The sequence below is a fragment of the Peromyscus eremicus genome, chromosome 1, assembly GCF_949786415.1.
Source record: "Peromyscus eremicus chromosome 1, PerEre_H2_v1, whole genome shotgun sequence".
In the NCBI taxonomy this organism is placed as follows: domain Eukaryota; kingdom Metazoa; phylum Chordata; class Mammalia; order Rodentia; family Cricetidae; genus Peromyscus; species Peromyscus eremicus.
The window spans coordinates 56235594-56259530 of NC_081416.1; the positions used below are offsets into that span (position 1 = coordinate 56235594).

Genomic DNA, 23937 nt, shown 5'->3' on the forward strand with positions numbered 1-23937 from the left:
AACTCAGAGATTCGCAGCCTCTGCCTCCCGAGTGCTGGGATTAAAGGCCACCACCTCCCGGTCTTTCAAACATATTCTATTAAAGTACCTATTCTGAACCAGGCAGCAGGAATACTTAATATGCTTAAGTTCATAAAAGCCCATATTTAGGTGTGCTGAGTCCTTCAGAAGGGGAGCCTGGTAACAAAGCCCAGGCAATCACCCAGCAAATGTCAGACCTGCAGGGTCTAAGAGCTTTAGGAAGATTTGTGGGGAGTGTCCCTAATACAGTCGAACAAACACGACTTGCCTGGCAGCTCACAGTTCCAAAAAGGGCTGACGATTTGCCATTCAAACTCAAACCTGAATGCACCTGTGATTCTGCCCATTCAATCTCGAATTTGCCCCAGAGCCAAAACGGGAGGCTCTGCGTTGCTCGTGTCGGGTGCGAACACAGAAAAGCCCTATTAGAAAGTGGTGGTCTGGTAAAGTCGGTTCATAAGGCTGCACGATGAGTGGTCCAGATCTCTGGAACTACAACTCCCGAGAGGATTTGCGACAGCCGCCATCTTTCCTTCCCACGTGGCTAAAGGGCTTACTGGAGAGTGGGCGAAGCTACTTTGCGTCAGTAGCGCGCGCAGCTGCCGTCGCGGAGAGATAACGCAGATCCCAAGCCTGGGACTGTCAGTCAGAGCTCCGCCTGGTCCGGGCCAAGGGGCCCGCGGGGCCGGCGGAGCTATGGCCGCCGTGTTTGATATAGACTTGGAGACCGAGGAAGGCAGCGAGGGCGAGGGCGAACCAGAGTTCAGCCCTGCGGTGAGTGTTTCCCGCCGGGCGCGATTGGACCCGGGAGCCCAGCCGGTTAACCAAAGGCACGGCACTCCCTACTCTGAGTGGGCTCTGACCCCTACAAACCCCGATTCTTCCCAGATCCATTCCCAGCCCCTGGACCGGACCTTCCCTTTTCTATCCTTGGTCTCATTTCCCCAACCTTTCCCCGTCCCTGCTCTCTCCTCTCCTTAGTCCTTGCCCATGGGACAAGCAGTTCAGTCTGGGTTGGGAGGAGATATTCTGGCACCTCCCATGGTTCTTACCCCTCGGTTTCTCACAGGAGGTGTGTCCCCTTGGCGAGTTGAGGGCTGCTGGCCTGGAGTGAGTGAGGGTCTTTCTGGGGGATGGGGGCACGGAGTAGGGGATGGGACTTGGGGTACACTAGAACCTTGCCCTCATTAACTTACTGTGTCTTTAGGACGGTGGGACACTATGAGGAGGTGGAGCTGACAGAGAGCAGCGTGAACCTGAGCCCTGAACGCATCGGCCCCCACTGCTTTGAGCTTCTGAGTGTGCTGGGCAAGGGGGGCTATGGCAAGGTACTAGCACCCCTTCCCCTTGTGGTGACCTCAGCTGTAGCCTGAGGCAGCATACCATCCCTCACACCCAAAAGGCTGGAAACCTGAGGGAGGGAAGGGCAGATCCTCTCAAAATCTGATAGAGATCTTTACTGCTCCACCCTTGAGCTGAGCTTAGGCCTTTTGGTCCCAGTTCTAGAGCTTTAGGGTGGGGCTCCTTGAAAATAGGATGGGTGAGGAAAGTTGATCCTGTCTCCCCTGCCCTACAGGTGTTCCAGGTGAGAAAAGTGCAAGGCACCAACTTGGGCAAAATATATGCCATGAAAGTCTTGAGAAAGGTGAGTCATTTGCTCAGCCAGCAAATATTGAGTAGCTACCACCCCCAGCAACCTGTGTCAGGAAAGACAGCTGTGAATATGACGGAGACAGTCCCTGTCCTGGCACTTGCTAGCTTAGTGTCTCCTGTCACATATACTGTTTCGTAGTAGTTCTTAAGGCAACTTGCCTGCTAGGGGACATGGGAAGTTTTGATTGTCAGGACTAGTTGGGGGAGTGCTGTTGACAACCAATGACTAGAAGGCAGAGGTGCAGATAAACAGGAACCCACAACAAGGAGTCGTCAGGCTTAGTGTGTCAGTAGTGTCAAGTTCAGCTGATTTGGGTAGGATACACCTGTAGTCTTGAAGGGATGAAGCAGGAAGAGGATCTGAGTTGTTCTAGGACAGCCTGGGCTACATAATGATACCTTGTCTTGAATAACAAAGTGTCAGGGTTGAGAAACTGAGAGGATAAACCAGTTCCTGTAAAGGTTTACTGCTCACAGCAGCAGAATTGCAGAGAAATTCAAGTGACAAAAGATGGCAGAAGGGTCATGGCTGAGAAGCAAGAAAAAGACAGATGTGGTGCGGGGCAGGGGGTGGGGGGCAGACTATAACTAACTAAGGATCTTTCACAAAGTCTAATCATCTTAAACTAACTGGGGGCGGGCATCAGGTGATTTATACATGTATCGAGGCCAGAGGAGAGTATAGGGTTCCCTACTTTATCATTTTCTTATCTTATGTGACAGGGTCTCTCACTGGTGGCCAGGAAGCCCTAGTGATCCTTCTCTCTCCACCTCCCACAATGCTGAGGTTACAGGCACACACATACACTCGCAGCCATCCTTGGCTTTTTATATGGGTACTTGGGGATTTGAACTCAGATCTCCATGCTTGCATAGCATGCACTTTCAACTTCTGAGTCTTGTTCCCAGTCCTCCAATCATCTTTGTCCTGACCAGGTCTTGTGGAGGGCAACTGGAGAGGCCTCTAGAAAAAGGTCTCATTGTGATCATGTTCCACCATTGGCACCCTGATTCTGTGGGTTGGTTACTGATTGGAAGATCATGATATCGCTGGGTGTCCATGGTCTACACAGACCTAGAGTCTAGATGTTTATATGACCAAGTTGTGTTTCAATTTATTTTTGAAACAAGAGTCATGACTTAGCTGGGTGGTAGTGGCACATGCCTTTAATTCCAGCACTTGAGAGGCAGAGGCAGGGGATCTCTGTGAGTTCGAGGCCAGCCTGGTCAACAGAGTGAGATCCAGGATAGGTCCAGGATAGATAAGCACCAAAGCTACACAGAGAAACCGTCTCGGAAAACAAAACAAAACAAACAAACAAACAAACAAACAAGAGTCTTGACTTGTATTCTTGTACTTACTAGAACGCTAGCTCCCCTTTTGCATGGTTGAATATTAGGGTTGAACAGTCTACAAGACAATCAAACCACAGAGCGAAAAGGAAAGCACTCTGGGTACCTCACCTTCTAAGCCACTCCTGTATCTCTAGGCCAAGATTGTACGCAATGCCAAGGACACAGCACATACCCGGGCTGAGCGGAACATTCTAGAATCCGTGAAGCATCCCTTCATTGTGGAACTGGCCTACGCTTTCCAGACAGGTGGCAAACTCTACCTCATCCTGGAGTGCCTCAGTGGTAGGTGTGTGGGCTAGGCTGAGTAGTGGGTGGCAGGGGGCCAGCCTGGGAAACGCGGGGGAACTAGGGAGTTCTAAGAGAGACGGTTGTGGAGGACGGCTAGGAGGCTCACACACCATGCCTGGCCATGTCCATCTGTCTGTCCCTTCATTTGTTCATTCATTCAGCAAACATCCATCCAGTGCCTAGTGTTTGTGGGGTGTGTGGGGCTGCTGGGAGTTTGTGTTGATGTCCAGAGGGAAATTTCATCCAGTTTTGCTACCTTTTCTGCCTGTTCCCTGTGTGCCAGACACCCAGTCAGGTCCCTATCTAACTGCATCTTGGAAGTCTCATGAATAGTTACTGTTTCTATAAGATCTATTTTTTTAATTTTTTGGTTTTTTTGAGACAGGGTCTGCTTATGTGTAGCCCTGGCCTGCCTGGAACTCACTATGTAGACCATGCTGGCCCTGAACTCAGGAGATTCACCTTGAATTCAGATCCTCAAACTCGGGAGATATGCCTGTCTCTGCGTGCTGAGTGCTGGAGTTAAAAACATGTGCCACTACACCTACTTGTTTTGTCTTTTTGAGACAGGGTCTCACTATATAGCACTGGCTGGCCTGGAACTTACCACACAGAACTCAAAGACACCCCCTGCCCCTGTCTGGGATTAAAAGCGTGTGCCACCACACCCGGCAGGTCTGTTTCTAAACTAGCTTTGAGGGTCTAGCTCACCTGGCTTCTTGTATGTGCTCCACTGATTGCAAACGTCATCTTCCTAGAGCATGCTTCTCTAACTACCCAAACAAAGCCTTGGCCTTTTTGGTCACGCCACTGCTTACCAGGGGTGACTGAGGCCCACGCTTTCTACCTGCTTCGCCAGTACTTGCTGAGCCCTACAAGCTTCTACGTGCATGCTCGGTATCCCTCTTCACTCTACCAACACCCTGAAAGCCACACCTTCACTGCCCTTTTTCCATCATTGTGTTGAGATTAGCTTCCTATGGCCTCTACCACGAGGCTCTGTGGTGAAGTTCTTAGAGCTCTTACCTGGAATCCTAGAGCAGTGTGCGCATGTCTGTCTCCCCATTAGACTGAGCATCCTGAGGGCAATGGCTGGGTCTCCTCAACTCTGCCCCAGCTTCACCCAGCACAGGGCCAGGCACCGAGTGAGTAGGCGACGGTAGATGTTTGCTGATTGAATTGAGTCCCCACGGCAGCTCTGGGAGGCAGGTAGGGTGGGATCTACAAGTCCCATTTTTCTCTAGAAGAAACTGACACCAACGGGCGGGTCTGAGTCCACGGCTGCTCATGTGCTTTGTGTCGCAGGTGGTGAGCTCTTCACACATCTTGAGCGAGAAGGCATCTTCTTGGAAGACACAGCCTGGTGGGTCTCTGGGGGTGCTTGTCCTTGCCTTCACCCCACCTTTGCCCTGCCTTTACCTTGTCCTGTCTCTGCAGCTTCTACCTGGCTGAGATCACACTGGCCCTGGGCCATCTCCATTCCCAAGGCATCATCTACCGGGATCTCAAGCCTGAGAACATCATGCTCAACAGCCAGGGTGAGCATGTTGTGTGCATGCGTGCATACACACACATCCCCTGTCTTGGTGGGTCTGCAGGGCAGGACTGAGGAGCCCACAAGTAGATCTAGGCCATATTTCATCCCATGTCATCCCTTTTAACAATCTTCCTCAGGCCACATCAAACTGACAGACTTTGGACTCTGCAAAGAGTCCATTCATGAGGGTGCTATCACTCACACCTTCTGTGGCACCATTGAGTACATGTAAGTAGCGCCTGGCTGGTCCTGGGTCTGAGAGACTAACCAGAGAGGCCCTGCCCTTACTGACAGTTCACCTGCCTCCCAGGGCCCCAGAGATTCTAGTGCGCAGTGGCCACAACCGGGCAGTGGACTGGTGGAGCCTGGGGGCCCTGATGTACGACATGCTCACTGGATCGGCAAGTCCAGCTCCTTGGGAGGAGGGTGGGTGTTGGGGAGAACCCCCCCTTCCAGGCTGGGGCAGGACTGGGTGGGAAGACCCCCTAGGCTGCTCTCACCTTCTGCCTCTTCCAGCCGCCCTTCACCGCAGAGAACCGAAAGAAAACCATGGATAAAATCATGAAAGGGAAGCTGGTGCTGCCCCCCTACCTCACCCCGGATGCTCGGGATCTTGCCAAAAAGGTGGGGCTCCCTCTTGTCCAGGGACAGGCTCCCATCTCTTTCCCCTAAGCCTTGTCAGCAATTCTGTACATATGCTTGACTGTCCCTAGGCCCCGGGGAAGGCCAGGCCCCCCATCCTGTGCAGTTTGCCTTTGGGAATGATAGGAATGCTAGCTTTGGGGTTCGAGACCCTGAGTTCAGGCCTGGTCTCTGAGAGCCTGAGCAGTCCTGGGTCTGTGTCTTCAGCAGCAGGGTATTCTTGTGAACTAGCCCTGTTCCATCAGAAATGCCGGCACCAGCCTCTTAAGCGGGGAGGAGAGTCACATCGATCCTAAGCCCTCTAAAGAGATGGCCATGAGCAGGAGCTTGCCAAGGCTTCATGAAGAGGGCACTCAGCCAAGCTCTGAAAGTATTGAGGATTCAGTGGGCACAGCCCGTATTCCAGAGCCTATACCTAGTTTCTGCTTGCCTTCTCCGCGTTCTGGAGGCTGGGCACATACCATCAATTGCTCCCTGCCCTCAGCTTTTCTCTGCTTCTGCAGTTTCTGAAGCGGAATCCTGTTCAACGGATTGGGGGTGGCCCAGGAGATGCTGCTGAGGTGCAGGTGAGTCTGGGATTATCATAAGGAGTTGGGGCCCGAGAATGAAGTGGGCTACAGCAGGGAGCTAGGCAAGGTGAATCACTGACATGTTCCTGGGCACCCTCTACCCTCAGAGGCACCCCTTCTTCCGGCACATCAATTGGGATGACCTCTTGGCCCGCCGTGTGGACCCTCCCTTCAGGCCGAGTCTGGTGAGTGTCTGAGGGTCCTTTTGGCCCTGTGGCAGGTGGAGACCCTGCACTTTGGATCCCCCTAACTCGACACATGGATCTTCCCACAGCAGTCAGAAGAGGATGTGAGTCAGTTTGATACACGCTTCACACGGCAGACGCCGGTAGATAGTCCTGACGACACAGCCCTCAGCGAGAGCGCCAACCAAGCCTTCCTGGTGAGGGCCTGGGGCTGATGGGGACCAGAGCAGGGGTTATAGCTAGGGGCTGGAAATGCTAAGCATCGCCTGCCCTGGCCTTTCCCCACAGGGCTTCACATACGTGGCACCTTCTGTCCTGGACAGCATCAAGGAGGGCTTCTCTTTCCAGCCCAAGCTGCGGTCCCCCAGGCGTCTTAACAGCAGTCCCCGCACCCCCATCAGGTACCCAGGGAGAGGGCAGGCATGTGGCTGGGGAGGGGCTCTCTAGCACAGACCAGTACCTTTGGCCTACTCTGGCCAAGCTCTTCTATAGGGCTAGCCCATGGGACCCCTGTACATCTCTAACAGGGGCTGCTAAAGTGGCAGTTTGTGGACCTACTGCCAGTATCCTAAGCTTAGGCGGCTCTCACTCTGCCTTGGTTTCTCCTGCAGCCCCCTCAAGTTCTCTCCCTTTGAGGGGTTCCGGCCCAGCCTTGGCCCGCCAGAGCCCATGGAGCCATCTCTGCCTCCACTCCTGCCACCACCGTCACCACCACCACCCACAAGCACTGCCCCTCTTCCCATCCGGCCCCCCTCAGGGACCAAGAAATCCAAGAAGGGCCGCGGGCGCCCAGGGCGCTAAGAGACTAGAGCAAGAGGGCAGCGCTGACGCTGGTCCCTGCCGCCTGTGAGAACCTGGCTGCCTCCACGCTGGCTAGATTTGGGAGAGGACAGTATCTTTTGCGGGGTGGTTGAGCCCTACAATCATGTACATGGAAGGCTGCAGCCTGCAGCCACTGGCAGCGGTTCCTAGTGCCCATTCCATCAGAGGGGACTTCACCGTGTCCTTATAGAAGGAATTAAAGGACTGAATCATGGCAGAGTAGCTTTCGGTGGACTCTAGGACACAAGAATGGCCCGTTTAGGGAGAGGAGGGGACGCTAAAGGACTACAGCTCTCAGGACTTGAGAAGTTTTATTTTCAGTGTCTGCCCGGTGTGTGTGTGTGGAGGGGCACACTCTGGGAAACTGGTCGGGTGGCAGTCTGAGAAGCTGCAGGTGAGGATGGGATGATGAAGGTCCGGGGCAGCTTGTGTTTCATCGGGACAACATGGGAAGAGAGATAGTCAGGGGCTGGGGCAGGGACAGGACCACAAGCTGGCTCCTACAGTGCGGTGACATGGAGGCCCTGGCCCCCTGCCTTCCTGGCACTGTCTGCATCCCAGGCTGCACTGCCTGAAAAGGCATGCAGGTCACTCAGAAGGGCCTCAGCGCTGCTGCCTGAGCCCACAGGAACTTGAGAGCTGAGGTCCAGGCCCCCTTCACTGTCTGTGTCCTGTGCTTCTGGGCCCTGCTTTGTTTGAGCTCCTGCCTCACACCGCTGCTCCTCTTCCTGGGGACCAGCTTCCTCGGGGCCACCGTCCATCATGAAATCCTCTTCGGCATCCTGTTCGTCCTCTTGCTGCTCTGGTTCCTCTGGGGATCCCAGCTCAGTGCGGGCCCGGAGCCAGCGGCCTGCAGGGCTGGCCCAGAGCAGGCGGCGGGTGTGGCCCCACACCGCAGCACCCAGGCGAGCTGGGTGGTAGTAGCCCCCTGAGACCCGGCTGAGGCGGCGCCAGGCCAAGGCCAGGGCAGTGACAAGCAGCAGTAGGAGCAGGAACAGCAGGACGATGGTGACAGCGCTGGAGCCCGCACCGTCCTCTGTGCCCACCCCCGAGGCCAAGGCCCCTGGCAGGGCCAACAGCACCCTCCATCGGAGGGGACCAGGCAGAGCCTGTGGGAGACAGTAGGGAGGAGTTGTTACCCATGAGCCCAGCCATCTCTCATCTCTGACACGGTCCTTAGTTGCCTCAGGCAAAACAGGGACAGTCAAGCAGAAAGTCCCCAACCCTTATTTGGTCAAGGCCTTGCCCTACTGAGATCACTTCAACTCAACCCCGTAATCCACTTCTCATTGCCCCTGGCCTGCCGCCGCCTGAGGCCTGTGCACTGGCTGGCCCTCTGTTCAGATGCTGTGCGCTCTCAGCCTCAAGGCTACCTGCTTGCCATGGCCTAGGCCTTGCTGATGAGTCCCTACCAGACCTCCCTACTACCTGGTCTGACTCAGGTCCCTGACTTACTCTTTTCCCACCAAATCCCAGTGAAGAAAAACCTATTACCTATTCTGTTGCCTTTCCCACCAGAATAAGCTCCTGGATGATGGGGTTGGAGGAGTGGCAGCACCCAGAACCATGGTGGCACAGATGCCCATGGGCGTTGCCTGGGCAGTGGAGGGAGCTGAAGGCGTGAGAGGCAGGTGGTTCTCTGGAGGCCATGATGGAAATATCTAGACCAATCAGAGGATGGCTGCTCCTAGGATGGGGGTCTTTGAAGCCCCTCCTCCCAACCACGGGGCTGCCCCAACTGCAGGGTTTCCGTTCAGCTCCCCATTCTGCCCTGGAGGGCCTCAGGCATGCTGGGCCACGACTCAGTTTGGGGTAGCATGTGTAGCTATCAGAGGAAGCCTGCGGTTGGAACAGAGCAGGTGGGGGGTGTGGTAGCAGGGTGGGGGAGGGGTGCTGGGTACAAGCCTCCCCTAGCACACCAGGCTCCACGGAAGGGAAGGAGTTACACCCAAACTCAGCTCATGAAGGGACAGATGAGGGATTACCCCGAGGGTCTTAGAGTAAGGCTAGACCAGAGTGAGGTGCTGCAGGACCTGCCCTGAATTCCAGAGAGCCCAGCTCTGAGGTGAAGGCTAGCTTTCACCTCATGTTAGTCCTGGGCCTTGCTACCCCAGGTCTCTTGTGACGGGACCCTTCCTTAGCTCCTGAAACCTCAATAATCCATCTCCAGCCCACTGTGCCCCAAGAACCCAGAGGGCTCCACAGCTTACCATTGATCCGATGGCCTTTGCGTAGGCACCCACCTCTGACTCCGGCTGTGTTGAGTGAGAAGTGAGCCCCGGTGCTCTCAAGTGTACTAACTAGTGTAGAAGTTACTGGCACTTCCGTTTCCTGCCAGAAACACCCCACCCACTCTTGCCTATCACAGGACCCTTATGGGGTCTCGGCCTCTCAGGATCACCCAGACCCACACCAAATCTTCCCAGGCCTCTCTAGGTGAGGTTGTGGCCACAGGATCTGTGACCACAGCTCCAAAGAGAGGAAGTGTGCACCTAACTCAAAGCAGGATATCCACCTACGCACTATGGAGCTCTGGCTGGCTTGGAACTCAAGGAGATCCTCCTGTTTCTATCTCTGGAATGCTGGTTCTAAAAGGTGTGTACCTGGCTAGCCTTTAAAAAACAAAACAAGGGCTGGAGAGATGGCTCAGGGGTTAAGAGCGCTGACTCTTCCGGAGGACCCAGAGTTCAATTCCCAGCACCCACATGGCAGCTCACATCTGTCTGTAACTCCAGTTTCAGGGGACCCCAACACCCATGGCAAAAACACAAATGCACATAGAAATAAAATATATTAAAAAAAAAAAAAAAGAGGCCGAGCAGTGGTGGCGCACGCCTTTAATCCCAGCACTCGGGAGGCAGAGCCAGGCGGATCTCTGTGAGTTCGAGGCCAGCCTGGGCTACCAAGTGAGTTCCAGGAAAAAGGCTCAAAGCTACACAGAGAAACCCTGTCTCGAAAAACCAAAAAGAAAAAAAAAAGAGGCAGAGGCAAGCAGATCTCTGAGCTCAAGGCCAGCCTGGTCTACAAAGCAAATTCCAGGACAAGCCAGAGCTGTTACACAGACAAACCTTGTCTCCAAAAACCAAAACACAAAAAACTAAGCCAGGCAGTGGTGGAGCACGCCTTTAATCCCAGCACTTTGGAGGCAAGTGAATCTCTGAGTTCCAGGCCACCTTGGTCTAGAGTGAGTTCCAGAATGGCCAGGGCTACACCCAAGGAACATGTCTCAAACAAAAGCCAACTGTGTGCACGTGTGGGCATAGAAGGGGGTTAGCTACCTCTCTACTGTGGGTTCCAGGGATCGAATTCAGGCCATCAGGCTTGCTTAGCGAGTCATTTTATCTACTAACCCATCCCTCACACCCGTCCCTAGCTTTTTTGCCTCAGTTTCTCTGCATGGTGAAATTCAGGTACGCAGGGGCTACTTCCCACAGTTTGCAGCTTCCCTTCCTGGTAGCATCCCACCCCCTGACCCTCCACGGCAGCAGGTCAAACCTGGCTTTAGAAAGAGCATTTTATTTAGAATGAAAATATAGAACCATCTCTGCTTTCTCTGAGGAGGGGGCAGTGGGCTGGGCAGGTTGAGAAGATGGTCCCTTGAAGTACTTGGGAGTTTGCCTTGGTACAAAAATCTTCCAAAAGCCGGGTGGTGCTTCCCACCCGGGCCCCAGGCTGTGGAGAGGTGCAAACTGGTCACGACCTGCCCAAGAGGCACTGAGCACAAACTGGTGCGGCCTGGCCACAGAAGCTAGGTGAGGAGGGGTGGAGGAGGAGGGGGAAGCAGTGTCGGGAGCAGGTCCCCGGTGGTCCTATGTATCCCCATTCTCCATGCGGCCCAGCTGCTCCTCCAGGCGGCTGATACGCTCCCCCTGTTCCTTGACCAGCACCCGAAGCGCCCGAAGCTCTTTCATTACCTCTTCCAGTTTCCCAGATTCCTGCAAGGACATATGGAGGTCAGAGGCCACCAACCACAACTCACCCCTATGGTAGTGGCCTGAGGCCCAGCCAACTGGGCAGCACCCCCAAATATGTAGGACACATACACCAGCCCCGGCAAAGATGCCACTGGGAACATCAGTAATGGTGGTAGCTGTGGAGGGTCCAGGGCGGCTGGAACTGGCAGGCCGGCTGTCCGAGAGCACATTTCGCCGGCTGACCTTCAGGTCCCGCTGTTTACTGGGCACATAGGCTTCCCGTAGTGAGATCAGGATCGGATCAGCATCCTGCCCGCTCACCCAATCCTCTGCCTCAAGAGCAGCCTCAGGTCCGGCTGTATCAGGGTACAGATCATCCTGGAAGAGGTCAGACTGCGCACCAGGTAGAGGAGGTCAGAATCAGTTGAGGGCCCTACCAGGGGTCTCACATCTGGTCTCTGAGTGGCTGCATCCTCCACATCCTCCTGACTTACACTCTTTGGTTTGCTTGTTTTTTTTTTTGTTTTTTTTGAGTCAGGGTTTCTCTGTGTAGCTCTGGCTGTCCTGGAACTCAGTCTGTAGACCAGGCTGGCCTCAAACTCACAGAGATCCGCCTGCCTCTGCCTCCCGAGTGCTGGGATTAAAGGTGTGCACCACCACCGCCCTGCCTGACCTGTACTCTTATCAACCCATCCTCCAAAGGCCTGATCCCCAGGGACCTTCCGAGTTGAAATTCCCCTTTTCACTTTCTTTTTGAATGTTCCCACTGAAGTCTTGCCTGGTCTTCCTGGCGTAACCCTTGCTGGCACCCTTTCCAGCAGACCACAAGGGCCAGTTATATGGCTTTGTGAATCCTGTGAGCCACATCTGTGCCCCTCAGATGGACTGTGGGCTTTGTTCCAGGGCATGCCTGGCACACTACGTCTGTGAACAGCAACTGGAGGACAGTGGGAATGTGTTCCAGGCTCCTGGCTGGGCATCTGGGGCCAAGCCGTATGTGGCCAGGCCCCTCCCAGTGAGATTCATGGCCAGGGCCCCTGTCCTTCTAGCCCCATCCCCCACAGAGCACCATCCCAAACCAACTGTTGGTCCTTCCTCCTATGGGAGGCCCTCTCTCCCTGGCACCCTGCTCTTATGTGCCTGGCCTCTGTCACCGCAGGGCCTCAGCTTACCCTGTGTCATCCCTCCACCTCATTTACCGGCCTCTCCCATTGCCCTGGTGTGGCCCTTGTGCGAGGGAAGAGTGGGTGGACGGGTCACAGCAGCCTCACCTTTCTTGGCACAGTCATGACTATGGGCTCACACTTGCGCTCATGCAGCTTGTAGAACCTGGAAAAGGGAGGAGAGCCATGGTGGAATCCCCAACAGCTCTCTAGCTTCCTCACCTGGACATTTCCACATGCTGGCCTGAGACCCCACGTACGTGACTTGTGCTTGTGGCCTCCCTATCTCAAGGGTTCCTCTAGAGTGACCCTAGGCAACTTTGTGATTGTGATTTTTCTTTTCTTTTTTCTTTTTCTGGAGACAGGATCTCATTGTGTAGCCTTAGAAGTCTGAAACTCACTATGTAGACCATCCTTGCTTCAAACTCATGGAGATCAGCCTGCCTCTGCAAGAATCTGGGATTCTTTAATCCTGTGCTATTCCCTTTATTTTTTGAACTCATTATAGAGCTAAAGATGACTATACACTTCTCCCAGCTCCACCTCCTGAGTAAATTACAGGGATGTGCCGGATTCTGTGTTACAGGGCTGTGGCGGAGCCCTGGGCTTTGTGTTAGGCACTCCACCAACTGAGCAACATCGCCAGCCCTTTCCTTGGTTTTTGTTTGAGACAAGGTCTTGCTATACAGCTCAGACTGACCTTGAACTTACTATGTGGCCCAGGCTGGCCTCTGTACTTGCAGTCCTTCTAACTCCCAAATGTTGGGGTAACAGGTACATGGCACCATGCCCAATTTAGCCTCCACAATCTGAACTCTTACTGTGGATGCTGATGACCTGGCCTTGCTCAGCCTGATCCCCCCACCCTCCATCCTGGCTGGGTCCTCAAATAAACTCTGCCTATAGACAGCTGCTTCAGAGGACCTTCTTACCGGGCAATTTCACACTTGCTGACCTCCAAGCCCCTCTTAGGCATGCTACCCATACCCCTCTGGGGTTCTTTGCTGGTGAATGTATTCAGGAAGTGGATGTAGGGGGGCTCATTTGTGATCTCAAAGTACCGGATGCTGGAGTCACCCTGTGGGAGTAAGGAAGTTCAGCACTTGACCAGACCCCTTCCCTGCCTCTCAGCCCCAGTCTGTTACCCCACCAAGCCTTACCTTGCCACAGACATAGACCACACTGGTGTCTGGGTCATAGAAGGGCAGCAGAGCCCCATTGCTTGAATCCAGCTCCTGCAGGGCCATGGGTTCCTCAAGGTTTTCCTAAGCACATGGGGGACAATTGGGCCAAATCAGAATCTTCTCATTCCAAACACTCCAGGACTGGCCTCAGCCAGTCTCACACAGCAGCAGGCAGCAACACTCCCCAACATGCTAATGGCTTTCTCCATTACCAGGTCCCACTTTCCCAGCCTTCTCCAGGTCTTAAGGCTATTCCCAAACAGATAGGCAAGTGCTGAGAAAGTCTGGTTACAGGAAGGCCGAGGGGCCAGACGGTACCAGCCCAGGCCTCAAAGGGGCCTGGGAGTTCACTTTGCTGAGAGATGGAGCGTACGTAGCAAGCAGGGCAGGGACTGGGGGCTCCCAGGAGGAGGGTACCTTTATGGTTTGTGCAAGCAGAGAGAAGAATGTGCGAGGCACTGGAGGAGTGTCAGGGAGAGCCAGAGAGCTGGAGACGGGGAAGGGAGGGGCTGGGAAGGTCCTGAAGTCTCAAGGGCCAGGCTGAGGATCTAAGCAGTGCAGGCTTCTCCTCCATGCTGATCTCTGTCTGCCTGGCCCAGGAGGAGGATCCTAGGGTGAGGCCCAGGTCTCAAGCCTGCCTGCCTGCCTTAGGCTGGCTACATCACTCACTGGGTCCCAGAGTGCCAGTTGCCTTTCACTCATGCGGCTGAAACCGGTGGTGAACACCTTGCCATCGGCCAGAAAGATGGCCCGCATGGGCCGGGCCCCTTCATGAGCCTTCTCCCGCTCCTGTAGGATGGACAGGTAGTCAGTGCAGTGCAGATGAAGACCCTCAGCCTATACACTGCCATCCTTGCCCTCCGGGGATACCTACTGCCACCAGGGTGCCCCGCCTGGGATCGATGATGCGGACACTCTTGTCCTTGCAAGCTGAGCAGAAGAGGCTCCCATTGCGATTCCAGCTCACGTTGTAGATGAGGTCAGGGTGCAGGCTGTCTAGGCGGTACAGCTCCTCGGCAGTGCCCACATTCCAGATGAGCACCACATTGTCACAACCTGGTGGGCAAGCGACCATCAGCTCTGCCAGGCCCAGGCACGCAGCTGTGGGGCCATCAGCCCACTAGCCCCACTCTGCCCGCTCCTCTGGCACGAAACTGAGTCTCCCTCTTTGTAGGTCTCAGTTTCCCCATCTGTTAGCTCGGCCTGTGAGAGGGTACAAAGGGGCAGGGAGCGGTGGAGACCTGCACTGAGAAGCACGTTCCGGGCTGTGGGGTGCCAGGTGATGATGCCCACACGCTTGGTGTGCCCCTCAAGCACCACCACTGGTTCAGTCAGAGGGGAGGTCAGCCCATTCTCTGGAATCTGCCATACCTGCGGTGCGGAGAGGGAGGACGGGCTCAGGCCTGCCCCGCTGGCTGCCAGCATCCGTCAGCCACACCCCGAGACCCTCATTTGCGTCCTAGGCTCACCATGACTGTGCAGTCCTCTGAGCCACTGGCAATGACTTCATCATTGTGGGGACACCAGTCAATGTCCAGAACAGGTCCCGTGTGCCCACACACTGTCGGGTAGGCCTTGTCAATACGGCCTGTCTGTAGACATTAAGGTGCAGTCAGAGGAGAACCAAAAGCCCCGGTGCCCATTCCTCCCAGCATCTGTGACCTCTCCACGGTGTAAGTTACTACCCTGGTCACGTCACTACGGTGACGTGACTGCCCTGGTTCCTGGCGGCCCAGATGTGAGTCTGTGCAGGAAATGCCTGCAGCCTCCTATCCAGACTTGGTGCAATAAACACTTCTTCTACTTGCACCAACACCTTCTGGGCAGTAAATCTGGATTATGACTTGTCCAGCCGTAGCCATGGGCCAAGAAATGGCACAAATTGCCCTGCCCACAGGTGTGGCCAGCATGTCCTCATTCCCCCTCTGTACCCTGACCCACGGAGGCCCACCTTGCTTAGAGGGAGCACCATAAATGCACCCCCACCACTGGCTTCCACTATCACCGCCAGGAACTTGGGGTTGACCGCGCAGAAAGTACTGTCCCAGGTCACCCGGGACACTCGAATGTCCTCATAGCACTGGTCATTCTTGACTGTCTGTCCGAACACATGCCGGAATTTGCTCTGTCGTACCACTTTTCGGAAGGACATGTCTGCAGGGCAGAGACACCTGGATCAGCTCTGGCCCTCCAAAGAGACACACAGAGCCATGCCACCAAGGAATTGGTCACGATGACACTGGAAGTTCCAGGTTCCCCAGTTACAGAATGGGTTTGTAGGTGAAGACCAACAGACTCTTCTCCCCCAAGCCCGTCCGTGGCTCTGGGGTGTGTGTGTGTGTGTGTGTGTGTGTGTGTGTGTGTGTGCTGCTGAAAGGAAGACAGAGCTTAGATCTTCTGTAGGTCCCAATTGGTTCCAAGCAGCTTTACATGACAGGAGTTTGGAGGCTGGGTGATGGGAAGAAAGAAGAGGCAGCAAAAGGGGCTTGGTCTTCCTACTAGGCCTCAACTGGGTCCCTGGCAAAATGCAAAGAGTGCAGGAAGTCTGGCCTAGGGACCCTGGCAGAACAGGGGTCGCGAGGATGCTGCCAGGTCCTCAAAGTGGCCTCGGAGCACGGTCCAAGGAGAACCAGGGACCCAACTTCCAAAGATTCCTGCCCAGGAAAGGAGAGATGGGCGACTTGGGGGGGAGGGTTTGGGAATGAGGGTGGGGCGCCGCGGAGGGAACGCGCTCTTCGGGATCACGCCCCCCGCCCCAGGCCCACATCTGCGCCCCTATTTCGGCCCTGCAGCTCTCATCGCTCACCGCTCACCGCTCGCCAGGGGCGCCGGGGACTGCGGCGGCGACCTCGGGCGGCTCCGGATCCCGGCCTCTGGGAAGCAGGAAGCGGGAATCAGGAAGTGACAGAGGAGTGGGGCGGGGGCGGGGCAGGTCACGCGCAGAAGGCGGGGGTTTGTCATGCCCCGCCCACGGGGCGAGGCCTGGTCGCTCGGCCCTCAGCCAGCGGCGTTGCACCGGGCGGGCGGAGCTGGTAGGAACTACCGCACAGGTGCACAGGTACAGCCTAGGAGTCTCCTGGGGAAGTGAAACTTGCCCATCGATTTCCCTACCCAGTGCTGCTGGCCAGGATCCTCTCGCTCCGCCTCCAACGTTTTCACGTGTTTTTTGTTTTGTGTTTGAGACAGGATCTTACTATGCACACTTGGCTGGCCTGGAACTGGCACAGAACTCAAAAGATCCGCCTACCTGCGTTTGCCTCCCAAGTGCCGCGATTAAAGGCATGTGCCACCACACCCAGCCATAGGTGCCAGTTTCAAGATTGAGAGTGCATGATGTCAGTCGACTATGTAAACGGAAGAAGTGGAAGTCCATCATCCATCCTGAAGGACACCCGTGGCTCCTGCTTGGCCTTAGTAAAAATCGATGTAGAAGATGACCTGTGGATCCCGTGCACCTTCCTTTCTTTCTTCCGTCTCTTCAGAGCCTGGATTTGCCTCCTCAGATTCACCTTATCTTGTCTCATCCTGGAGGACTTAGGTGCCCCCTTAGGACCCACAAGGTAGCATTTCTTCCTCTGTGCCCACCTCTCTGGGTGAGCAGTGGTGATGGGAGGATGTCTTTCCCAGAAAGAGAACAGGGATATGGGAGGAGGCAAGAGCAGAGGTAAGAAGTGCTTCTGTTTAGCAGGCATGAAGCCCTCCACTGTGTGGGGGAGGGTAGGTGGGCTTGTGTCCCTTTTCAGTGCTCACCACACTCTGAAGAAACAGGCAGGGAACGGACAAGTGCTTGATTGAGACCTCCCAGCTGGGATTCAGTCTTCGTTTGTTGTTTCCAAAGACTTTGGATTTCTCACTGTTCATTAACCCTGGACCCAGGCAGGCAGGAGTGTGGCTTGACTGGGTAGCAGGGGTTCTGTAGGAAGCCCACATCAGGCCAGGTGGCTACAGTTCCTTATTCCCCCACTCCTACATCACCCCACTTCAAATAAAATCCACAGTTCCCATGTTCCTCTCCTAGAATTCCTGTCTGACCCCTGCCACCCATCCCAGGGCACCCACCACTATCCTCAGCATGTGTCCTGATGACACCAGACCTCCACTCCCACCTCAGGCTAGCACATCTTGTCCCCTTTCTCTTCTGGAAGCTCTTCCTGGCCTTGAGAAGGCCTCATCCTTCAATGACTCCAGGCCCCTGCTCAAGTGTCACCTCCCCTGAGGGCCCTTTTGGGCTCCCCTCTCACCCAGTGACTGTCTGGTTTTCCTTATTCCCATCTGTTGCTCTTAGACCCAGATGCTACACTGTGTAATTAGTTGGCACCCTGCTATGATTCCTGTCAGCAAACAAAAGACAAGAACTTTGTCACGACCCTCCCTGTCCTTCCAGTGCCCAGAAGGAGACCCCACCAAGCACCCAGCTTAAAACCACTTCGTCCTGGATGAATAAATGAGCAGTAGGCCTGAATATAGAATTGCGAAATATTCATATTCACAGTCCTCAGAACCAACATCTGGTTCCTTTGGGGGGAAAAAAAACACAGGGATCTCACCTGGAGGAAGGAGTCCCCCAGAAGGCAACAAGTCCCCTGGGGTGTATTCCCTGAGCTGGATGCTGGAGACTCAGGTCTCCATCTTCTCTAACACAAACCTGTTCTGTGGGCCACTAGGAAAATGGCTCTTTATCCCGTCAACTTCCCAGGGTGCAGCTCTTCCTTCTGAGGAGCAATTCTCCCTTATGGGTGAGACTCCCCTTGGGGACCTTGGAGGTGGGGCTGGCTCGCTCCCTAAGAGGTAGCGCTTGTGGGTGGGTCACAGCTGGTGGCAGGGAAGTTTTATTCTCTGACCTGATGTTGAGGAGGTTTTGGGGGCCCTGTCAGGAGAAGGGAAAGGGTCGCTGCAGAGTGCCCTAGGGGAGACAGAAATCCAGGCTCTGCCCTTGGAGACTGTGAACTCCAGCAAATGGGCAGGGACAAGAGGAAGGTGAACCTTCCTGTGGAGGAGGCACCATGGCAGTGTAAGAAGATGGATAATGGGTGCCCAGGCTACCTGCCAGGAGGGCTCTGACCTAGGCCTCTTTGGTCTCAGGGTGTCCATTAGCATACCAAATTAATGGCTGTCGGGTGATTGAAGACTTACTCTCTACCAAAGAGCCAAGCAGAGAGGCCAATCATTATAATACCTGTTTTACAAATGGGCAAAGCAAGTCCCAAAAAGTCTAAGAGCTTTGCTGAAGGCCACACAGTGAATGAATGGTGGAGCCAGAGCCCAGCAACCCCTAGAGACACTCTGAACGTGAAACATGTGTCTCCAAAATGGAAGGCTGCTCAGAAAGCTATCTGGTAAATGATCTTTAAGTATTTGTTAGAGCCGGGTGGTGGTGGCACATGCCTTTAGGCAGAGGCTGGCAGATCTCTTGAGTTCGAGGCCAGCCTGGTCCACAAAATGAGTTCCAGGACAGCCAGGACTACACACAGAGAAACCCTGTCTCAAAAAACCAAATGTATATATAATTTGTTAGAGGAATTAATTCAACAAATACTTCAGAAATATCTCTCCCACTGGCTTTGTTGCCTGTGGTGGTTTGAATAAGAACGGCCCCCATCGGCTCATATATTTGAATGCTTAGGTCACCAGGGAGAGAAACTCTGGGATTAGAAGGATTAGGAGGTGTGGCCTTGTTGGAGTAGATATGGTCTTGTTGGAGGAAGTGTGTCACTGGGGTGGGCTTTGAGGTTTAAAAAGCCCATGCTAGGCCAAGTTCACTCTCTGACTAAGATCAGAATGTAGCTCTCAACTACTTCTCCGGCACCTACCTGCCGCCATGCTTCCTGCCATGATGATCACGGACTAAGCCTCCTAAACCGCAAGCAAGCTACATGTACCTTTGGTGCCTGTCCTGGATCTCGCTCTGTAGACCAGGCTGGCCTCAAACCCACAAAGATCCGCCTGCCTCTGCCTCCCGAGTGCTGGGATTAAAGACGTGTGCCACCGCCACCCGGCTCCCAATTACTTTCTTTTCTAGAGTTGCCTTGGTCATAGTGTCTCTTCATAGCCATAGAACAGTGACTAAGACGGTACCTGTCACCCCATCAGGCTACCATTATACTTGGAAACTGCCATGGCCACTCTGTGGCTTTCTCATGTGTGTCCCCCATACTTGTAATCACCAGCAAGAGAATATAACGTCCATTATTCGCAGTGCTGGTAACTGAGCCCAGGGCTTTGAATGTTTTAGGCAAGCACCCTACTATTGAGTCATATTTCTAGCCCCTCCTTTTTTTCTTTTCTTTAGATTTATTTAATTCAATTTATATGTGTATCTGTTTGCATGTGTATATGTGCACACATATGTACAGGTGCCCATGGAAACCAGAGGGGGCACGGGATTCCCTGGAGCTGGAGTTTCATGTGTGTAAGTTGCCACATTCAGGTGTTGAGAACCAACTTTGGTCCTTTACAAGAATATTCTATGCTCTTAGCTGCTGAGCCATCTCTCCGGTCCCACCAGCCCTTGCTTTTTTGACCCAGAGTCTCACTATGTAGCCCAGGCTGACCCTGAACTTATGCGACTCCTGCCCTGGCATCCGGAGTGCTAGGATTACAGGAGTTAGCCATACCCAGCCCATTACCCTCATCTCACAGACCAGAAAATTGACATTAAGAAGGAGTTTGCGGGGCTGGAGAGATGGCTCAGAGGTTAAGAGCACTGACTGTTCTTCCAGAGGTACTGAGTTCAATTCCCAGCAACCACATGTTGGTTCACAACCATCTGTAATGAGATCTGGTGCCCTCTTCTGGCATGCAGGGACACATGCGGGCAGAACAATGTATACATAATAAATAAATATTTAAAAAAAAAAAAAAAAAAAAAAAAAGAAGGAGTTTGCAATAAACGTGTAGATCTGACTGCGCACCTCCCAGCTGCCTGTACAGCCTGCCACCTTGCCTGTTTTTGATGCAAGTTTCCCAGGCAAAAGCTTCACCTAAACTACCCTGTCATGGACACCTGCTGCTGAGGGCATACTCTCAGACACTCATGAATGGGAAAGGATGGTGGGGGGCAGGGAGAGTGGGGGAGACCTGATCTGAGAACACAAGAGGCTGGGAGGAGAACCCTTGTTTGGGTGAAGAGGGGGTGGTTGGAGGGAAGTGTGTGGGAAACAATTTTCAGTACTTCCTGTTTTGTTTTTCCCTTGCAGCGTCTGCAGCTGGAGGGGAAAAACTGGCTCAGCCCTTTGACTTCCGGAGCTTTTGCCCTTCCTGGGACCATGGTGCCCAGGCTCTCCGCCTTGGGGCAGCCTCCTGTCTGTGTCCTGGGGTTCACATTCCAGCACACTCTGCACCTTCCCCAGATCCTGTCCGACCCTCCCTGAGGGCTGGCGGCAGGTGACATTAGTTCGGCTCTTGGGTGGAGTCAGAACTCGAAGATTTCTGAGTCTCCCACCCTCAAGGCGCAGAGGTGGCTTGTCTGCAACCTAAGCAATCAGAGGATCTCAGGTGCTCCAGGCAGATGGTGGCGCTGTCCTCCTGCCCTCCAGTCCCAGCCCCTGAAGGGCCATTTTTCGTATGTCAGGGAAGGGAAAGGTCAGTGAAGGAAAAGGTCTGCTCCGGAGTTTCACTGTGGGCCTGGCTCCTGCAGGTGCCACACTCACTTTCTCATTTAATCCTCAAATGCCCCTCAAAGCATGCCCAGTTACCAAGCCAGGGTGTGGCAGAGCTGGATTTGAATCCAGGCTTGGCTGCTCTGCACTTTTATCTGGTTGCACCTTGCTAGGGAAATCCTGTCCCAGGCTCTGTGTGCTGGGGGCAGGTGAATGTCTCAGACAGCTTGGCTACGCTAGGCCAGCTGGCTCTTGCTTTAGGCTGTGGGCTCCTGGACGCCTCTCCTCTCTACTGGAACTTTTCTATTTGGTGCCCAAGCCAGAGAACCAGACAGGAATGGGGAAAGTGAGGGAAGGGTTGGAGGGCCATCAGATCGAGCCCAGAGGAAGTACCCCTGCTGTCTTCCTCCACCAGGATGGAGGCAATAAGGGGGAAAGCATGGACTGGGGGCCCTGGGGGCACTGGGGGCTAGAACCCAGCAGGACCATCCTCAGCCGCTCAAGGATGTTGGGTGGCTGTGTGTTTGGGGTAGGAATGGGAAAGCCTGATGAGACCAGGGAGGAGACACTCACAGCACGCTGGCTGGGACTTTTGGCTAGCTGGTTTCACTTCTCCTCAGCCCTCCCAGGGAGGCTCAAGGGAATCAATGGGGTTTTTCCTGCTGTGTTTCTTGGTGCTGCCACCTCTCTGCCTATCTGCTTCATTGGCTCTCTCTGACTCTTCTACTGCCCTGGCAGGCCTGGGCTTCCCGGTCACTCAAGTAGGGCCGGTGCTGGGGGCCTCTTTTGGTGGGACACTGCTAGGGCTTTCTTCCTCAGGAACAGCTGGTCTGTCTGGGTTCTCAGAGGCCCCAGGAGTGGGATCTGGGGATGGGCTGGGGGACCTTTCCTCACCAGGATTAGAGGCTGACTCAACCCCACAGGCAGGGGCCTGGGCCTCCATGCTTGACTGTGGCTGGGCCACAGGATCCAACTGTGTCTGGGTCAAGGAGTCCACTTGAGTCTCCACCACAGAATTTGACTGTGGTTGGGCTGAAGGGTTCACTTGAGGTTGAGCCATGGGATCCAACTGTGACTGGGTAAAAGGGTTCACCGCAAGTTGAACTACAGGATCCAGTGGTGGCTGGATCAGGGAGTCCACCTCAGGCTGGACCACAGAATCTGACTGTGGCTGGACTGAGGGGCTCACCTCAGGCTGGACCACAGAATCTGACTGTGGCTGGACTGAGGGGCTCACCTCAGGCTGGACCACAGAATCTGACTGTAGCTGGACAGAGGGATTCATCTGAGGCTGGACCGAGGGATCCAACCGTGACTGGCCTTCAGCTGTTGGTTCTGGCAGAGTCAAGCCCACAGAGGCCACCTGGGTCTGTGGTTCGGCTGGTGTGAAGCTACCAGGCCGTTCCTCACAGGCAGCAGCTGCAAAGGACGAGAGCACAGCACGCAGCAGGGCCCGGAGATCAGCACTGGCTGCCAGGCACAGGAAGGGGCTCAGGCAGCTGTTGAGCAGGATCAGGTAGTCAGAATAGACCAGGGCTTCCCAGAGCAGGTACCCAGGGTAGACATCCCATAAGAAAGCCAGATAGAGCAACTGTGCCAGCTGGTAGGGCAGCCTCAGAACAACATAGGCTGACAGAATCGTTTTGGCTACACGGGCAAAGCCGTGGCAGGCCATAGGCCTAGGCTGGTGCCCACAACAGGTCCTGCAGGCAGTGGCTTGGGTAAGCACGTGGCAGACCAGCAGCAAGAGGAAGGGCAGGAAGCCCCCCAAGATCTCAAGCATCCGCAGAGGCAGCTCCTCGCTGTCCCAGAAGTCCAGGCAGATGACCAGGTCGTACCACCAGACAGCAGCCTCGGGGAAGACCAACCAGGGCACACTGAAGAGTGTGGCCAGCACCCAGACCCCAGAGCACACCCAGAGGGGCAGGCGGGCTGGGCGGCGCCCTGGGTACCAGCGTGGGCACAGCGCCAGCAAGCATCGGTCCAGGCTGAGGGCTGTCAATAGGAAGAGGCCGGAGGAGTAGGACACACCCCATAGGAAGTAGTAGAAGCGGCAGGCAGCCGTGCCCAACGGCCAGTGCCCTCCATGCTGGATCTCCAGGATTTGGAAAGTCGCTGCTGCCAGGAATAAGAAGTCAGAGAGGGCCAGGCTGAGCAGGAGCAGGGCCAGTCTCGTGCCAGCCCCATGCCGGGCCTGCGAGCCAGCCAGCCATGCCATCAGCCCGTTGGCTGGCAGTCCCAGCAGCAGTAAGGCTATCAGAAAGACTGTGTCCCAGCTGCCCTGAGGGTAGTAGTCCTCGTCATCGAGCTCTGTGCGGGGACCGTGGCCAGCAGCGTCCAGGTTGGCTTCCATGGCAGTGTCCATTCTGGGTCCTCAGAGTCGCGCTGGACATGGACTGCCAGTCTGCTGAATCAACAAATGTGTGATGGCTTGGTATGAGAGAGACGGTGCTGTGCACCCCAGGCCAGTCACTGTTCCTCTCTGGGCCAGTGATTAGCCTGTGCCAGGCTCTTAAATAGATAACCTCATGTGGTCCCCTAGTAGTCAATTTTACCAGTTTGGAGAGGATTGTCCACTAACTCTGTGACTTGGTGAAGGTTACAGATATGGTCAGCAGCTGAAACTATACTTAACCATGTGCCTAAGTGGACTAAACCAGAGGATTTCAAGTTTATTGTGGAGACTGTTAAATATTGTCTTGAGACAGGGTCTTGCTGTGGAACCCTGGCTGGCCTGGCACTTACTATGTCGATCAGGATTGCCTTAAACTTGAGGCAATCCTTCTGTCTTAGTCTTTTAAATGCTGAGGTTACCAATATGTACCACCATGCCAGCTTTGAGTCTTTTGTTTGTTTGTTTGTTTTCTTTTTTTCTTTTGGTTTTTCGAGACAGGGTTTCTCTGTGTAGCCTTTGCGCCTTTCCTGGAACTCGCTTTGGAGACCAGGCTGGCCTCGAACTCACAGAGATCCACCTGGCTCTGCCTCCCGAGTGCTGGGATTAAAGG

At 54.6% G+C, this 23937-nt stretch overlaps 4 protein-coding genes and 1 long non-coding RNA gene across 6 annotated transcripts; 2 read left to right on the forward strand and 3 right to left on the reverse strand.

Annotated features, from left to right (window-relative positions):
* The first annotated feature begins 619 nt into the window (after window positions 1–619).
* Rps6kb2 (ribosomal protein S6 kinase B2) lies at window positions 620–7287 on the forward strand. Its single transcript, XM_059263418.1, has 15 exons — window positions 620–795; window positions 1091–1131; window positions 1229–1349; window positions 1598–1666; window positions 3165–3312; window positions 4624–4681; window positions 4756–4856; window positions 4993–5083; window positions 5166–5256; window positions 5372–5479; window positions 6001–6063; window positions 6174–6251; window positions 6341–6448; window positions 6540–6652; window positions 6863–7287. The coding sequence occupies exons 1-15, from the start codon at window positions 718–720 to the stop codon at window positions 7050–7052; spliced, it is 1458 nt and encodes a 485-aa protein (XP_059119401.1). The 5' UTR covers window positions 620–717; the 3' UTR covers window positions 7053–7287.
* An 80-nt stretch (window positions 7288–7367) lies between these two features.
* Ptprcap (protein tyrosine phosphatase receptor type C associated protein) lies at window positions 7368–9521 on the reverse strand. The gene is made up of 2 exons (XM_059263431.1): window positions 9284–9521; window positions 7368–8182 (listed from the first exon to the last, which is right to left on the reverse strand). The coding sequence occupies exons 1-2, from the start codon at window positions 9284–9286 to the stop codon at window positions 7574–7576; spliced, it is 612 nt and encodes a 203-aa protein (XP_059119414.1). The 5' UTR covers window positions 9287–9521; the 3' UTR covers window positions 7368–7573.
* Window positions 9522–10573: 1052 nt separating this feature from the next.
* Coro1b (coronin 1B) lies at window positions 10574–16250 on the reverse strand. Of its 2 annotated transcripts, none has more exons than XM_059263442.1 (11): window positions 16141–16250; window positions 15286–15488; window positions 14804–14926; window positions 14576–14705; window positions 14209–14390; window positions 14004–14123; window positions 13311–13415; window positions 13083–13228; window positions 12259–12316; window positions 11117–11380; window positions 10574–11008 (listed from the first exon to the last, which is right to left on the reverse strand). In XM_059263442.1, the coding sequence occupies exons 2-11, from the start codon at window positions 15484–15486 to the stop codon at window positions 10883–10885; spliced, it is 1455 nt and encodes a 484-aa protein (XP_059119425.1). In that variant the 5' UTR covers window positions 15487–15488; window positions 16141–16250; the 3' UTR covers window positions 10574–10882. The 2 variants fall into 2 exon arrangements, with proteins under 2 accessions (XP_059119425.1, XP_059119434.1); XM_059263451.1 differs by having other exon boundaries at window positions 16148–16245.
* A 30-nt stretch (window positions 16251–16280) lies between these two features.
* On the forward strand, window positions 16281–16771 carry LOC131911431 (uncharacterized). The gene is made up of 2 exons (XR_009379367.1): window positions 16281–16392; window positions 16521–16771. It is a non-coding gene; the product is annotated as an uncharacterized LOC131911431 (long non-coding RNA).
* A 4918-nt stretch (window positions 16772–21689) lies between these two features.
* On the reverse strand, window positions 21690–23297 carry Gpr152 (G protein-coupled receptor 152). Its single transcript, XM_059249183.1, has 2 exons — window positions 22074–23297; window positions 21690–21881 (listed from the first exon to the last, which is right to left on the reverse strand). Exons 1-2 carry the CDS (start codon window positions 23295–23297, stop codon window positions 21690–21692), a joined length of 1416 nt encoding a protein of 471 aa, XP_059105166.1.
* Window positions 23298–23937: the final 640 nt, after the last annotated feature.